This window comes from Rhamphochromis sp. 'chilingali', assembly GCF_963969265.1.
Source record: "Rhamphochromis sp. 'chilingali' genome assembly, chromosome: 17".
NCBI classification, from domain to species: domain Eukaryota; kingdom Metazoa; phylum Chordata; class Actinopteri; order Cichliformes; family Cichlidae; genus Rhamphochromis; species Rhamphochromis sp. 'chilingali'.
The window spans coordinates 24,970,216-24,987,920 of NC_137944.1; the positions used below are offsets into that span (position 1 = coordinate 24,970,216).

The 17,705-nt window shown below is 40.7% G+C and overlaps 1 protein-coding gene across 1 annotated transcript; it reads right to left on the reverse strand.

Annotated features, from left to right (window-relative positions):
• Positions 1 to 8: 8 nt before the first annotated feature.
• On the reverse strand, positions 9 to 16,135 carry cdcp1b (CUB domain containing protein 1b). The gene is made up of 13 exons (XM_080862743.1): positions 15,408 to 16,135; positions 12,851 to 13,069; positions 12,017 to 12,358; positions 11,283 to 11,489; positions 10,103 to 10,453; positions 8,810 to 9,025; positions 5,829 to 6,173; positions 4,855 to 5,214; positions 3,678 to 3,875; positions 3,012 to 3,371; positions 2,076 to 2,429; positions 1,907 to 1,988; positions 9 to 959 (listed from the first exon to the last, which is right to left on the reverse strand). Exons 1-13 carry the CDS (start codon positions 15,469 to 15,471, stop codon positions 473 to 475), a joined length of 3,585 nt encoding a protein of 1,194 aa, XP_080718869.1. The 5' UTR covers positions 15,472 to 16,135; the 3' UTR covers positions 9 to 472.
• Between the last annotated feature and the right edge of the window lie 1,570 nt (positions 16,136 to 17,705).

Genomic DNA, 17,705 nt, shown 5'->3' on the forward strand with positions numbered 1-17,705 from the left:
AAGAACCAATCAACAGCTCATGTTGGAACTACATGAGCCAATCGTGTGCTTTCACACTGAGGTTCATGGCTGCCTCAACACTGCAGTAAGTACACTTTTTGCTTTTCTCTACTAACTGCATTTGTCTAGAGCTGCGATGGGTCGAGCCAGATGTGTTCCTTATGTCTGAGCCATTAGTGAGACCACAATGTTATGAAACGTTGCACAAGCATAAAGGAAAAGCTTTTGTACATGCACTCTTTGTATCCCAGGGACGTTATTTTCCAGACTTTTAAAAACAGGGCTCACTGCTTTCACTCTTGGATCTCTAGAGCAGACTGAGTTCTACCAAATACCGCTTAGACATATAAGCTCAGACTCCCTGAGTATAGTCACAGCACAGACACGTGCATGAGTACCCCTTGGCAGATACTTGGTGCTGTAAGGAGGATTTTGTAATAGCAGTTCATTGGATGGCTGTGGTCCTGACACACTACAAATAGTCATCCGGTATGGGCTCCATATCAGCAGCAGAGAGTCGGATGGTGTTTATGTCCCCTGTGGTCTTGAATGTGTATAGCTCATTGTCAATCATCCTGCGGTCCTGGAAGCCGAGGCTGTCCTGTCGGTTGATGGGAGTACGTGGACGGGATGGTATGAAAGTCTCAGAGGGATCCATAAACATTTTGTCCCCGGGCTGTGGATCTGGTTCTTTAATGACAGGCAGCGCTCCATCAGCGGGGCCTGTGAAAGTGCGGTAGGTGTCTGTCTGAATGCCGTTATACTGGTCTGGAAACGCCTCGCCGTGGCTGGAGTTACTCAGCAGATGGCCATAGACCATCGTTTCATCTATGGAGTCATAGACGTGAGATTCATTTTCAGATCTGGTTTTGGTGAAGTGCATGTCAGATGGCCGGAAGATATTCCCTTTGGGCATGTATATGGACGATCCCCTGTTCCTTTTTTGATTTTTCTTTTTCCTGTTTGAAAAGATGAAGACAAACCAAAGGTTTATGGTCTAATAATGCCACTATGAGAGACTATGCATAAAAATGTCTGTAAATTTTTTTGTTTGTTTGTTTAAACTTAAATTCACTGGTTTTGCACAGAGGCAAAATTATAAAATGTGTCCATATACTTTGGACTTAACTGTGTGTATATATCAGCAGAAACAGCAAATCAATGGTTTATCTTACAGCAGCTACATTGTTCATATTTATTTTACACTAATATGTCATGACTGCAAAAATAAAAGTTGGTATTAAAAATGGTTTGTGTTCCAATTTGGGCAAAAACAACTTTAAAAAAATATATAAAGAAAATATAAAGTAGATAAAAAAGGATGAAAAACTAGGTAATTTTAAGTATGGCTCAGTATCTACTCTGAGATTAAGCACATCTGATAAATGTAATCACAATGAGAAAAAGTTTGTGGGTAGTGGAAAAAGTAGAACAAAAAAATTGGGGTAGTGGATGTGGTTTATGTAAAAAAAAAAAAAAAAAAGGGTCATTTTAGACAATTGCTTGGTGGTTGCCAGGCAACAGGATGGCCATGCATAATTCAGCTTTTGTGGATTTAAATGACATGTTACTGTTATGAAGTAAAAGTGATATGCTTTTATGATGTGTTTTTTGCATAATTGCAAAAAAAAAGTAGTACTTTTAGCCATTTTGCAAGGTGGTTTCTAGGCAACATGATAACTGTGTAAAATCTGATGTAGATAAGAACCTTCAGCGGCCGAAGATGTACCTGTATGCTAAGTTTGGCTGCTCAACTCCTGATGGTCTAGAAGGAGTTTGCAGCCAAAGAAACGAACAAACAAACAAACAAAAAACCAGACACACAGACAGAGATTTCTTTCTAACTAACACAGCCTAGTCTCAGGCATTGTTTAGGCTACCAGTGTTTTGCTGCAGGTGTACTCACTTTGTGACAATGCATACAACAGCTAGCACTAGAAGCAAAAACAAAATAGCTCCTGATATCCCAAGGACGATGGGTAAGAAATCTGTGGAGGAACAAAGCAAACACTGATTAGATTTATGCCCCTAAGATGTTTTGTGTATGTGAATGTGCAACAGTGATAACTGCTTACTCTGCTTCCTCTGCAGATTGATTGTGGTCAGTGCACTAAATTGACGAGTCTCTGGTTCACAGTTGGACATGTTGAGATAGAAACTTTCACCCACCAACTGTTCCACCACCAGCGGATCATTTTCTGAAATACTTAGTTTCAGCTCTCTGTTCTCTATCGTCCTCACATCGATTCCTGTGTGTCCCTCTTTACATTGAGGCTGTGTGACGTTAAAATTGAGCTGTGCTTTGTACTGGTTGGGCAGCGTGACGATCCAGCTTAGGGTGCGGTAAGATTTCATACCCTGAGGCCAGTTGGGGGTCGCCAGCAGTGTTGGAGACATCGTGTCAGGACTGACCGTGTAAATAATGGTCTCTGAAAGAGGGAAGGAATTCATATCAAGTCTAAATCCTGGGTGTTTTATAAATGAAAATAAATAAATAAAAACCCATCTGTGGTGCAACACTGCCTCTGCGTGGAATTTTAAAGTACAATAGCCGCGTACTGCAGCATGTTGTTGTTTAGTCTCTCAAATAAATTATTTTGTTCATTAACTAATTATTGATTCAAATTTCCTTCATCTTAAGGTAATTCTTTAAAATGACTTCTTTAACCAAACTCAAACAACAGAAGACTACAGAACATACTGGATGATAAAACTAGTCACTTTTTACAGATTAGCTCATGATTCAGGTCATTCTCACTTTTGAGTCCTTTTAAATGTTGAATTTGGCTTCTATTATATTTACCAAGCACGAATGCAATGTTTTAAAACAGTCAGACAACAAATAAATGAAGCCATTATCGGGGGAAAAAAATCATAATGACCAGTTATCAGCATTTCTTCTAAATAATATAACTGATACAATTAATGAGTAAATATGTCTGGGCTTTTAGTAAAAAAGAAAAAAAAAAAAAACCCAGGCAGGAGCCCAACAATACATATTGACATTTTACCTGTGATCTCCTCGCTGACGCTGATATTGAGGAAAGACCCCGTCATCCTGCTTAACTGCTGTCCCGGAGCTGTGATGGAGATGTTGGCGTGCACTTGGATTTTTTGGATTACGCCATCAAAGCAGAAATTTCCAACAAAATTGCTACCCTCTTCTTCTGCCAAGTGCAGAGAAAAAGGCTCTTTACACTCCTGGCTGGGCAGGGACTGCCGCAAACTTCCTTTTGGTGACACCAGGTCCCACGTTTTGGTTTCGGGGATGTTGAGGTGCCAGGTGAAGCTGTTGAGGGGCACTGGCAGGCAAGGCTCCATTGTGGACACAGAAAGTGTAGTCACCGGGCACGACTCTGTGTTCTTGCAGTCTGTCATCCAAAAGCATGAAGTGAGATCCATGATATTAAGTTTCCAAATAAAGCACAACTTAAATAGTAAACTTTTTTGTTGTTGTTGCAAAAGTTCTTATTTAAACCAACAGAAGGACTCTTGATGAGCTTTTCTTTGAAGTCTCAGAAATAAAGCTAATAAACATTTTTCTCAAAATATCAGTCTATCCTTTTAGACTTTAAATGGACTATTTAACTTAGATTTAATCTTTTCTATACCCAGGAAACAGAGATAGATCTACTGTCATGTATAAGAAAACAGATTTCAGGAATGAGAACTCTCACCAATAACTTTTTTGGCAGTCAGGCGTATGTCGTCATTTGGGCAGTCGAGGAAGGACAGTTTGGCTATTGATCCCGCAGTCACATTTATCTTCTCTTTAACCTCAGAGTTGATGCTGATCTCACAGTAGGAGTCAGAATTTAGATTCTCAATCTGCAGGGACACTCCCGGGTCTTTGGTTAGATCCACAGTGCACAAAACTAAAATGCAAATAAAAATAATACATATAGATAAAGATAAAGGTAATATATCCAATACAAATAAATACAAATAAATAAAAACAAAACATGAAAAAAAAAATTTTCCCCATCTAGATGTGAAAATAATGTGGGACATGACAAAGCAGAGACACCATACTTCATCTATTTTTCTTTGGCTTATCTGTGGTCACAGCAGGAGTTGGAGCTCATCAGAGCTAACATAAGGTCAGATATGGGCTACACCTTGGACAGGGTAGCAGTCTATATGGGTAACATGGAGACAACCATTCACTCTAGCATTCACACCAATTTAGAATCACTAATTCACCTAAGACACATGCCTTTGGAGGCTGGAGTGCCCAGAGAGAACCACACAGAAAGTGCCCAGCTGACCGGCGGATTCAAAACCTCCTTGCTGTGAGGCGTCTATCAAATGGACACTAAAATTTGTTCTCTTCACATCCTCATAGGCATCGTAACATTTTGCCACATTGTCTCCAGACTCGTTTGCGCTCATCTCATGTCATCTTTTGATGACACATATGAATGTACCATCGTGAAGGACTACACTGCACTACCTGTGTAAACCTGAACAGGCTGCAGATTTGCTGAAGAATTTTGTTCCCAAATTCACAATGAAAACATTCAGTGTGCAAACAAAATGCCTGTTTAGATTCGGACCCTTTCTACTATGACTTCACTGTAATGGGTTGTTGATAAAAGTGTTACACAGTCTCCATTTTATCTATATTTTGGTGTTAACATGATACTTGCACAATGTAATGAACTTAAGTTTAAATAAATGGAATTTTTGCCCATGCAAATTCCATAAAATCATCGAAAAACATAAATAATTACATTACAATATCTACCATAGTTAAAGGAAATGACAGTAGTGTGATAGACACATAAAATAGCTTGATGTTTAGAAAAACAAAACTGTGTGCAAGTCCCAGCTGTTTATGTTTTAACACTGTACCTGGACGGCCGCTCCTCACCACAGAGACCCTGTAGTTCAGCGTGAGACCTGGCAGCGTCGTGTTGGTTTGACAATTTGTCAGCACCATGTTGAAGTTGCCCTGTTGATGCTCTGGCTGAGGATCCTTTAGAGCTTTGGTTACCGTCTTGGCCCCTGCCTGATACTCCACCGTCACCTCTCCATTGTTGAGGCACTCGGGGGGTGTGACGTGATCAAAGAGCACGGTGTAGTTGTGCATCCCGGGCACCGTGAAGCTCCACTGCATCTGCATGTTGTCAGGGAAGTCTCGAGGAAAGTTAGCTGTCACGAGTGTTGTGTCCGATACACCTCGTGGTAGGTTGACCCCCACTATCGCGATCACTAAGAGTAAAAAAAAAAAAAAGAAAAAAAAAAGCAGCGGACACTGAAGTTAGAAAAATCAAGATTTCATAATATTTCATAAAATTTTAGAACACAAAAACTCAAAACATTAATTCTAACCTTTTCATTAATTTTTGCTGTTGTAGTTATGCATTCTTTATGATTAAACAATTCTTTATGGTTGTGAAGTAAAACAGCGAGCAACTGACACCTGAACTAAAACAAATCTCTATACAACACCAGGTCAGTGTTATAAATCCCCATTGCTTTGCAAGTTATTTGGACACTCCTGTGATTCACCTGGTAGAACAGGCAACCTGAATGCTTAAGGCCTTGCACCAGTATTTTGGATTCATCCCAGACCATGCTGCATTTTTTTGTCTACTCTGTGCTGCCCTATATGAATTAATCTATAAACAAAAAAAATAAAAGCAATCCATTTAATAAATAAAAGCCCAGATTTTCATGGAAAACATAACATTTTACAAGTGGCAATATGAGACTATTAACTATGGTAATGTTTCTAAAAAGTGCTTCATTATAAGTTCTCTACTCAATGATTTATTGTGCTCTGTCTTGTCTGAGGTTTTTTTTGTAGATATAAAATGACTCACTGTTTGTCTCAGGCCCGCCACTGAGTTTGAATTCAAAAGGATCCATCTTTGCATTCGCCGGCACCTTTAGAGACACGCGGCCCCTGTAGCGACCCTGGATGGTGGTCACAGATCCTCCTCTGCAGAAGGTACCAATATTTGCCTGCCCGCGTAAATAGATAATAAAAGAGTACTTGTGCTCATCCGGGCATGTCTCCTCACTGGAAATCTGTCTCAGTCCCTGTTCTGGGAAGTCCAGTTGGAATGTGTGAGTGAAATCAGTTTTCAAGTCCCACTTGAAGGTCCGGTTGAACTCTGGGAGCACCGAGGACTCGGCCTGAACCGGGTCACCAGAGAACGGGGCGTCTGTCCAGATACAGATAAAACAAAAGAGATGGTGAGTTTCCAATGGCTTTTCCCCCTCACTCTCCAACCTTTCTCCAGGTATCTCAGGCTCTGGAGGTTAAGTTGATTCTACTACACGCTCCCAGTCTTTACCATTTCCATTGTACACTAGTTCTATTCTGATAAGCACACAGCAATGTTTAAATGTCTAATGCGACATATGTCAGTCATAGCACAAAGTCCATCCATCCATCTTCATCCGCTTTATCCGAGGCCGGGTCGCGGGGGCAGCAGCCTAAGCAAAGAGGCCCAGACCTCCCTCTCCCCAGCCACCTCCTCCAGCTTATCCGGGGGAACACCAAGGCGTTCCCAGGCCAGCCGAGAGATATAATCTCTCCAGCGTGTCCTGGGTCTACCCCGGGGCCTCCTCCTGGTGGGACATGCCCGGAACACCTCACCCAGGAGGCGCCCAGGGGGCATCCTTGTCAGATGCCCGAACCACCTCAGCTGGCTTCTTTCGATGCGGAGCAGCAGCTGCTCTACTCTGAGCCCCTCCTGGACGGCCGAACTTCTCACCCTATCTCTAAGGGAGAGGCCAGCCACCCTTCGGAGGAAGCTCATTTCTGCCGCTTGTATCCGCGATCTCGTTCTTTCGGTCACTACCCACAGCTCGTGGCCATAGGTGAGGGTAGGGACGTAGATCGACCGGTAAATTGAGAGCTTCGCTTTTACACTCAGCTCCCTCTTCACCACGACGGACCGGTACAGCGTCCGCATCACTGCAGCTGCAGCCCCAATCCGTCTGTCGATCTCCGGCTCCCTTCTCCCATCACTCGCGAACAAGACCCCGAGATACTTGAACTCCTCCACTTGGGGCAGGAACTCATCCCCGACCCGGAGTGGGTACTCCACCCTTTTCCGGCTGAGAACCATGGCCTCAGATTTGGAGGTGCTGATCCTCATTCCCGCTGCTTCACACTCGGCTGCGAACCGTTCCAGTGCGAGCTGGAGGCCCTCACCCGATGAAGCCAACAGAACCACATCATCCGCAAAAATCAGAGATGAGATTCTGAGGCCACCAAAGCGAAAGCCCTCCGCCACTTGGCTGCGCCTAGAAATCCTGTCCATAAAAATTATGAACAGAACCGGAGACAAAGGGCAGCCCTGGCGGAGCCCATCACCCACCGGGAACGAGTCTGACTTATTGCCGGTGTTGTGCCAAAAAGTGATTGTCTGCCAAAAACTGATTTCCGGTATTTGCCAAAAACTGATTGCTCGTATTTAAACTGCTATAAGTAACTTGTTGGCCTATAATATATGAAACATATGTCAAATGCATCACTCATGGATGACACAAAGTCATATTGAGCCACAAACAACATTCGTGTAACAAGGTAGAAGCCGCAATCAGTTTTTGGCAGCAACTTTTATAGAACCTTTATTTATGCAGTTAAAAAAAATCTCATTAACATTAAAAATGTCTTTTGTAAGAGTAAGACATCAGAAATGGCAGCAAATATTACAATAGTTCTGTAAAAATATTGTAAGTGGGGAAAAAGGACCGGATTGGTTATAATGTGAGTACAATAACACAGAGTTATAAAGATACTTGAAAAAACAGATAATCTTTTAATTCTATATATAACCCCTTTGTAAACGCTGTTCACCGAAGTCTATTTACCAACATACATAAAGATATTACACATAAAAAATACACGGAAACATTGGAAATCAGTTTTTGGCAGGCAATCACTTTTTGGCACAACACCGCCAATGCGAACCAAGCTCTTGCAACAAAGTCCACTTGCATTAATTTTTTTTAAACCTTCAGCTTTGTCTTTACCTGCAATCACTGTTAGCTTTAGCACCTCTTCATGTGTAAATTATGTCTAATCAGCTTATGACCGCTTTAAAAATTTAAACATGCATTTACTTTCTGTCATGTACATTTCTAGGCCACTTCATTAGATACACCTACAACTGCTCTTTAATGCAAATATCTAATAAGTCAATCACATGGCAGCAACTCAATGAATTTGGGCAAGTAGACCTAAACGATGATCAAAACGACTTGCTGAAGTTCAAACTGAACAGAATGGGGAGGAAAGGTAATTTAAGTGGCTTTGAATGTGGTATTATTTTTGTGTCAGATAGGCTGGTCTGAAAATTTTCGAAACTGCTAATCTGCTGGGATTTTCCCACAAAACCATCGAAAAACAGATAATATACGGTGAGTATCAATGTCTTTTCGGTGCCAGAGGTCAGATAAAAATGACCAGCTTCAGTTAAAACGAATGCAGAAATATGCAGCAACTGTGTGATGTTATCACACAAATCAACTATGACACATCAATTTTGGGACTAAACCTGTTAGGAATGTTTCCAGCACTATGTTTCAGAAAAGCTAATAAGCTAATCAGCTCATCATGTATTTTGTTCACATGGTCATTTACAGGTGCAGAATGCTCCTTAGGCATCTCATGAAAACTAGATGATACCCCCATGGAGGCTTCCCCAAGCTGGCCAATCATGAGAAAGTGTCCTTTTAGATAGGAGATGTTAAAGAAAACAAAGCTAAACTGATGGATTGCACAAATTTACAGTCTTAGACAAATTAGACCTTAAGACCTGACTTCACATATTTTAACTCTACATACCAATTTCTCTGTTGACCTCCACACTGAAGACATCTTGAGGTCGAGGGCAGGTAAACTCTACTGAGACGTTGCAAGGAGCAAACAGTGCTAGGGTTTCAGGGTAGCATTTCTGGTAAGGCGCCATCTGACACACGTTGCAGTGGAGCTCTCGATTCACCTTCGTGATGATAATTTTGGTTTTCTTGATTTCAGAGGCCACAGACATCATTCTGCTAGCTAAAAACAAAAGGTGCACAAGATGGTGAGATGCTGATCCAGCTGAAGAGAATTCAGCTCTATACTAGTCTGATGAAATATTCATATTAGACAGACATGAAATAATTTACGGGTGGTTTATAGTTGTGACCAGGAGTTTATATGCTCTCATGAGCATAAATGCACTGGCAATTTGGGGTTTTAATGATTTCTTGGAACAGTTCCTTTTCTAGGGTGGAATAATTGGACAACATACATCTTTAATTACTTTAAAAAAGAAGAATTGGGTGCACAAGTTTGAATTTATTTTGGATTTTCTCTCATCCACACAGGGTCAAAAGTATACTTATAAGATCAAATGTATACATACACTCCCACTAATATTTGGTTAAATTACTCCTTTCATCTTTAACCTAAACCAGATGCTTTTGGTTTCCATCAATAAGCTTCTGGCACAAATCTGTCTGGATATCTGACCACTGTTCATGGCAGAATTGGTAGAAGTGTGTTGGAGTGCATGAAAACTCCTAATCACAACTTTACATCATTAACACCTTTAAGTCAAATCAGTTCAAGAAAACACTGCTGGTCAAATATTCTTATAAAACGAAACATTTCCAACAGCCTCAGCAGACCTTTAACGAAATAAAATAGAAAACTAATATTATGCTATTTGTGGTTCAATTAAGAAGGGAGACATAAATATATTTATAGTTGATTTTTCATAAAAACATAATTAACATTCTACTTATTATTTATTTATTTGTTTTCACACAAAATTTAATCAGGTATAGCATATAATTTATTTTAGTATAACTTTTTAACATTTGGCTGGGGACAAGAAACAAAGCTTAGCTTTGCTTTCCCTATTAATCAATGTCCAAGTCAAATATATACAGATTAAAGTAACTACATTTGAGTTATAGGTCCTTAGCTGCAACTGTATAAAGAGGCCATGATTGAATCATTACCATTTTAAAGGATTTATCAGCCATTGTTAAGGATATGTCTCCATAAATATGTGCTATGATGTTTTTTCTTTATGTAAAATGAATAAAACATCTTCCTCTACGGGTTCTAGAAAGTGTTCAAACTTGCCTCTCTCTGTTGCTTTGACATTAAATGCTGCCGACTCCAGTTTTTCTCCTTTGGGCACTTCAATAGTCACAGTCGTTGCTCCAAGCAGATTCAGATCAGACACTGTTCCGCCTTTGCAGTACTTGTTACTTTGAATTTCGCCACTGCGTTTAATTGTACTCACTGAGTACTGATAGACATCTGGGCAGGTCACCCCTGCAGAAATCTCCTTCAAACCACCACCAGGAAAGTCCAGCGTTAATACAGTACTCTCTGGGACACTGATGTCCCACGTCAAGGATCTTTTGAAGGCATTAAGTTGGTCGGGAACAATTTCTGCTGTAGAAGGTTTGCAGGAAGTCTTGGTGCATTCTGGATGAAGAAATTAGGAAATATTTTAATTTCACGTGATGGCTGAGGAGGATGAAATGTGAAGTTTTCCATCAATGAGAGCGATGCCAAAGTAAATGTAGAAATACATGCAGAAAAAACATTATAGATAAATGCGCAAAAGTAGTATTTTTGCAACAAGCTGATTCCTAAAGTGCTATTAGTCAAAAACTTGGCAGCATGCTGCACAGTGTGTTCTAAAGAAATGTGAGGAAACTGGGTAACTTGGGATAAAATAAGTGGAAGTGGAAGGTCTAAAAAAAAACCCAATCAAACAAACAAACAAAAAACTACAGTGGATGAATAGTATCTGAAGGTCATGTCCAGCAAAGACCTGAAACAAGATTTGAGAGATCTGGCTCTCCGGTTGATCCGTCTACTGTTCAGAAATGGCCTCAGTGGAAGAGTAGCTATCAAGAAGCCATTCTTAAAGCAGCGATACAGGGATAAAAGGCTGAGGAATAACAAATTACACAAGCACTTGATTGACAATCATTGTAGGTCTTACGGAGTGATGAATCCAGATTTGAAAATTTTAGTTTAAATCGCTGTCAATATGTACGGAGGAGGTCATGAGGGCGGTACAACAGTGAGCATCTACAGCCATCTGTAAAACACGGCGGAGGCTCTGTCATGGCTCGGGGCTGGATTTCAGCCAGTGGTGTTGGAGATGTTGTCAACATTGATAGAATTATTAAGAGAACAAATGTTGATCCACCATGCAATACCTTTTGGAAAGCAACTGATTGGCTTGATTTTTTAACCTTTATTAGTATATTAATTTATTTGTCACAGCTCCAGCAGCTCTCACCTATTGTCTTTTTTATCTTCACATTGAACCCGTCTTGTGGTTTCGGGCAGCTGAACACCACTGACAGTTTCTCAACATTGTTCAGCGTCTTTTCCGTGCTGCAGGTGAGAGTGGGGCCTTCAGCGGTGCACACTTCACAAACCGATTCCTTCGGGTCCCGGCTGAGGACCATGGTCTTGCTGGAATCAACGCTTATGACCTCAGTTTCTAAACAGAGTGAAACGCAGAGTGAGACAGAGGCCAGGGTTGAGTTGCACCAGCTGTTAGCCAATCCCTTCACAGGGTCCTTGTAATAGAGTCCACCATTAAAGCTTTAATTAAATTACTCACTTTTGCCTTTAGTGATGGATGGAAAAACTATGAAGTGTGTTGCCACCACTGGCCAGCTTGGCTCTGTCTACCAGCACCATTAAACCCCACTATAATCTAATATCTTCAGACCCACAAATGGCAAATTACAGGCTTTATCTTCTTTGTTCACACAAATCATCTGCAAGTAGCAAGAAACCTATTTCTATGAAAGACTGAATGCAAATAGGAAATAGTAAATATTTAGAGCAAATGCACACAGTTAAATCATTTTTTAAAATCTGACTGATTTTTGGTGACTCATTTTAAAAGTTTTAAGCTATAATTGGGTTACTTAACAGGTGGTGCAGCTCCAGTTAAACCCAGCATTAATCCTGTGGAGCTTCTAATTAAAAGAGAGTCTATATTTAGCAAACAGTTCTTACTCAGTTGTGTGACGGAGGTCTGAAACAGCTCACTGACCACCTGAGCCTTTGGTTTCACTTGCAGAGACACGACAGCTGGATTGATCAGATACAAACTTTTCACAGAACCGCCTCGACAGTATTGAGTCTGGGCCTTGCTGCTGGCTATGGATGTGGACACAGAGAACTGATGTCCATCTGAGCATGGCTGTGATGTGTCCGTCAGCCCTCCTTCGATGATGCTCAGGCGCACGACTGTGTCCTGAGCTGCATTCAGATCCCAGGTGAAGATTCTGGCAAAGTTAGTCAGGATGGATGGTTGAGTTTGCAGAGTTGGTGGGCTGCAGGCATTTTCAGTGCATTCTGGATTTCAGTCGAAGACAAGAAAAGATGCACAGATGGGTTAAAAAAAAAAAAAAAAAAAAAAGGTACTCACACCTTAATTATGCTTAATCTGCATAACACTGAAAATGTCTTTAGAAAAATTAGTAAATGAAAACCCGAAGATGCCACTGCTATATCTAAGTGGATTTGCATACGAGCTTTGAGCTTCTATCACAATAGAAATAACCACCAATTGACTTGACTGGGGGAAAAGAAATTGTTTTCTGAGGATTAATTAGAAAATAAAAAAAAATAAAAAATAATAATGGAAAGTCTCAATGCAATAAAATGTCAGGGTAGGAAAAAGCTGTGAAAGTAGAGGCTCCTGCACAGTGGTTTTTTTTTACATCAACGAATTATCTATCCTTGAAGCTATGATTAGACCAAATGAATACTTACTCTACATTTGCCTTCAAAGGGATAAAACGCTTTAAACGAGGTCTGATCGAAGCTGAACGTGAGTAAACTCACCGATGGAGTGAGCAATCGTCACAGTGTAAGCCTGCTCGACAGGCTGGGGGCAGGAAAACTCCAGTGTGGTCTCAACTTCAGGTACCAGAGAGAGAGAGGAGTGGCAGGAAAGCTGTGTGCTGTTCACCTTGCTGACGATGCACACAAAACATTTTGGCTGCTCGGTGGACACTGTCACATTCAAGCCTTTGTCTGGTCGAACGACCTCCTGCTGGGATTCTGGAAATCAGATCCAATAATGTGAATATGCTGTAAACTAATCTTAAGAGAAGATCAACAAATGCATAGCTCTACAGGGATAATTATATCAGACTTTAGTCACTTTGGTTCACCCTGAAAGATAAGATCCCATAAAATGTACACATTCATGTCCACCAGAAGATGTATTTTTACCTAAAAAGCCACAGTCAGATTCAGATTAGTTTATTTTTTATATCTATGACCAAATACTTGTGGTCTTAATGATATATAAAAGAAACAAACACATCCTTAAACAGTCCAGCTGATTTTTCTGTTCATGCCTGAGCAAACACAGCAGCTCCAGGCACACCTATTCCCATGCACTGAAGTAGCAGACAAGCGCAAATTAACTGAATTTCGATAAACGTGAGTCACCTAGTGAGTAAAGAGAGGGTGAACCAGTTTTAAAAAGCATAATGAGGTGACTCTCCCGTTGTTTTCTCCTGAGAATGTTTTTCTAACTCTGGGAGAAGCAGTTTTTCTCCACAGTAGCAAGGCTTTTAAACCAGATGTGGTTACAGGTGTTGTTTTTGGTGGTCTTTTCTATTTAATCATCCTGTTTCCACAAACTTCTGTGCCATTTCTACAGTTCCTGACGTCAACATTGCATAATTTTGGCACATTCTTTGCCTGCACGTTCATGCTAGTCTATCCCAGAGGTTACTCTACTCTGCTGGAATTAGATCTGGTGACTGAGGATGCCACTTCATCATGACTGCTTTCATGATCGTGCTCAGAAGCTACTTTTTGTTGGTGACTTGGTGTGTTAACATGATGCAAGCAGCTACTGGAATATTGTAACCAGCAGCCATTCTGGTATGAACACAGTTGGCAAAAATACCATAAATGATCAAAGTGCATCAAAAACACCATCCCCACATCACCAGCCCGGACTGGTGACTAAAGGCAAGCTGGGTCACTGGATTCACGCTGCTGATGCCAAATAGTGACCTTACCATCAGCCATGTAAAGAGTAAAATCTGGAGACTGTGGTGCTGAAAGCCCCTGGAGATCAGTGAGCCCAGATGGACTCAAACCAGCTCGTTAGGCACCAACAATACTCTCTCATTATAAATGTTTTCCCCATTCTGATGTTTAAAGTTAACTGCAGCTCATGACCTACACTGAGGTGCAGCTACATGACTAGCTGGTTGATTAGATAAGAGTATGAATAGGAAGGTGTACAAGTAACACACTCCATGTGAATATTTTGTAACGTATGCAAATAATCAGGGAAGTTCACACACCCTCATATATTACAAAGCACACTTATTCCTACAGTTACAAACTTACTGCCCTGCTTCCCATCCTCTGCAAATATCAGAACTCTTCTCTTAACTTCTTTATTTTCTGCCTGTTATTTACTTTCACCAAATTCTGCGAAATGCGGATTGACCTACTTCCTGATTTATCCTTATTTCACATCAGTTCTATGAATGGAATTCAAGAAATTCCACATTTACTCACATACCCTCCTACTCTGAATGAGGTGAAACCCTCACATGTGCAATCACATAATAATCCCTGCCTGGACCATATCTGCTAAAAATATCAAGAAACCTAATACTAAACATACAATCTAGGATTTAAAACCAAAACAAGCGACAAAATAAATATATTTAATTAATCCTCACTCTCAAAGCAGTGAGCATAATGTTACCTCTTCCTCTCTCTCAAGCTAAAGCAAAATAAAGTCCTTCTTTAACCTGAACCTGTAACAACTAGTCCACAAAGGGCTTCTTGCAACCGTAAACAGTGGGTGTGTTGAGAACGTCACACCGTCCAAAGTTATTTAGAAGTCATTTTATAAATATGATAAAAACCCTTTTTTAAAGTTAAACTTGCTGATGATGATTTCAACCCACAAAACCGGGAAGTTTACATCTAGCATAAAACGATTATTTAAAAACAAAAAAACGAGCAACAGATTGTTGGTCAATCATTAATGAAGTCGTGATGAATTCATGCCTCCAGGAAGCTCCATAAATGCCTCATAAACCTTTTTGAAAATGGAGGTCTGGAAGTGGGAGCTATGAGTGGAAACGCGCTCCAGCCTCAGTCATGTCTGAGCTGCCTTTAATGCTCGTTATTATCCTATCATTTATTGACACGGAGCTTTAAGCACAGCTTCGCTTGAGTGCATCTTTACAGCAGCTCAGCGCGCGCTCCTCTCAGCTGTGTTTTTGACCCATTTGGCGCACGAACGCGAAAAGAAGCCACGCTTTTGACACGAGGACGTTTCGTGTTTTGTTTTGAAGATGCACGTAGATTCAACAAACAACACAAAATACTGAATGAGGTCGTTTTTTCCCCTCACCTGATGAATCCAAGACTGCCAGAAACAGAAGCGCCAGGAGAGCGCAGGTCCTGCAGAGCCGCATGTCCTCAAAAATAATAATAAAAATAAATAAAATAAAAGCAAAATAATTTTAAATGATTGTTTTTGTAAGTTAAAAAGATAATCTAAAATCGCCGCCTCTCTTTCAGATACAGCTTACAGCTGCATTTCCAAACGTTACAACAACAGCAGCAGCGTCGCTGACAGCCACTTCCTGCTCACGAACACTTGCGCGCAGCGGCACAGAAGAGGGCGTGGACCGCAGGTAGAGTACCTGTCCAAACTTGACAGGAAGAGCAGGCCCTGCCGCTGTGCCTTTAAGCAGGAACACTGCAGCGATAGCGCACGCAGTCCGGACTCTTAGATTAAGACGCGGGTCCTCTTCTGACTTCCCTTGCACTGTGTGGGACAATGAGCGCCCTATTTATAAGCAGCCAAACATGCCAAAGATTGTTGGCATCGTGCTGTGTAACCCCCCAAAATGTGGCAGACGAAGGGTGTGGAAGCAGAGCCCAGAGCATAAGCAAACCTCGTTGCATCATAGCTGATAAATATACTGATAGACAGAAGTAGTCTGAATGATTAGAAATATTAAAGCTTCAGAAGGAATATTAGTGAGAAGCAAAACAGGCATAAATCAGGTTGTTCCTGGTCAGCTGGAATTTCCATTTTGTAAAATGGAGATGGAAATGTGATTAACTGTGCGTAAGACAGCTTCTGCACAGCACTCCCGCAGTTGCAGAGACTGCCTCCTGCCTCCACACGCCTCGTGACGCAGACATTCCTGCACAGAAACATACCTGAGGGCTAGACAGCTCACAAACACACATCCAGGTACTGCTATTTGAGTCAAAATGCCTGAATTCAACCTTCAGGCATTTTTGACGTATATGAACCCAAACCTCTACATCATGACAACACACTGGATTACACAAAGTTTTTAAAAAAAACAGTACACACACGCGCGCGCAACCAACATACAAACGACATGCAAGTTTTTTGGTGAACCAGTCTGACAGCTAGGAGAGTGGGCGTTGTGATGGAAGCAGACAGCTTCACAAGAGGACCTCAGTGAGGAATCAGCAGCTGTCAGACGCCCCCTCCCTCCATCCCTCCCCTGCTCCAACTGTAACCGTAGATCCAAAACACGAGCTGCATGAGTTTCTGTTCTTTATCCTCTCTGCGTGGAAGCTAATGGAGACACGCAAGCAACTTTAAATGACCTGCTGTAATACACTTACAATATAATAACAAGCTGTCATTGTCAATTGGAAAGATTAAAGACTTTAAAATAAAAGAGGAGGATTAAGGACCAAATATTAAAGGTTAATAAGTGTAAAGAGCCACTTAAAAAACAAACAAACAGATCTCTATTGTTCAGTTACAACCAGTCGGTGTTTACCTGGTGCAGGTATTTCTGGCTCTTTGGGCGTGTCTGGTTTTAGTGACCGACTTATGAGAGGAAGGTCCTAAGGCTTCCACATGAGGGCAGTATCACAAGACAGATGATCCCAGAAAAGGCTTCACTGCTCCTCCTCAATATTTAAAAATGCACATTTAGGCTGCCAAAATATAAGACTCAGGCATGTACTGTAGTACTTTATTCTTTTGGATTCACTTAAAAGTTGAGCTCTGAAGTTGTTTCTGAAGATATTTGTATTTTTTCCAGTTTCTAAATATTTAGATTACTCATATAAAAACATTCTTATTTATTTCTTTTCTTATTTTCAGTTTTTGATTAAAAAGGAAATCCATTAAGAAGTGCTGAAACTCTCAGCTTTCCTTTAACATCCTTAAAGGGTCATCTTACCATCACCAGCTTGTTTGTTCACTGCACATTTTATACATGTTTTTTATATTTTATACATATTTCTGTACATTGTTACCTGTATATACGAACTTCAGTTGCTTATGTATATAGGTCCACTTTGTGTCTTCCTTCTATATCTTGTGTTCCCCTTGCTATAAAAGCTGTGTAACACCGAAATCTTCTCATCTGTGGGATAATAAAGGTTTATTCTATTCTATTCTATTCTATTCTATTCTATTCTATTCTATCAAAATCTTATCTGAGTAAAAGTGGAGATTTTTTTAACCAGCAGGTTTAAAGTAAAAGGAGTTCCTGTGAGTGTTAAATAATAATAATAATAATTATAATTATCAATAAGACTGATGGGAATTTTGCCTACCCTCACATCCTACAATAACACCAACTCTTTGCATGTCCTCCTTCACTCCATATTCCACATCCATTATCCAGTATTCACACATTGTTAG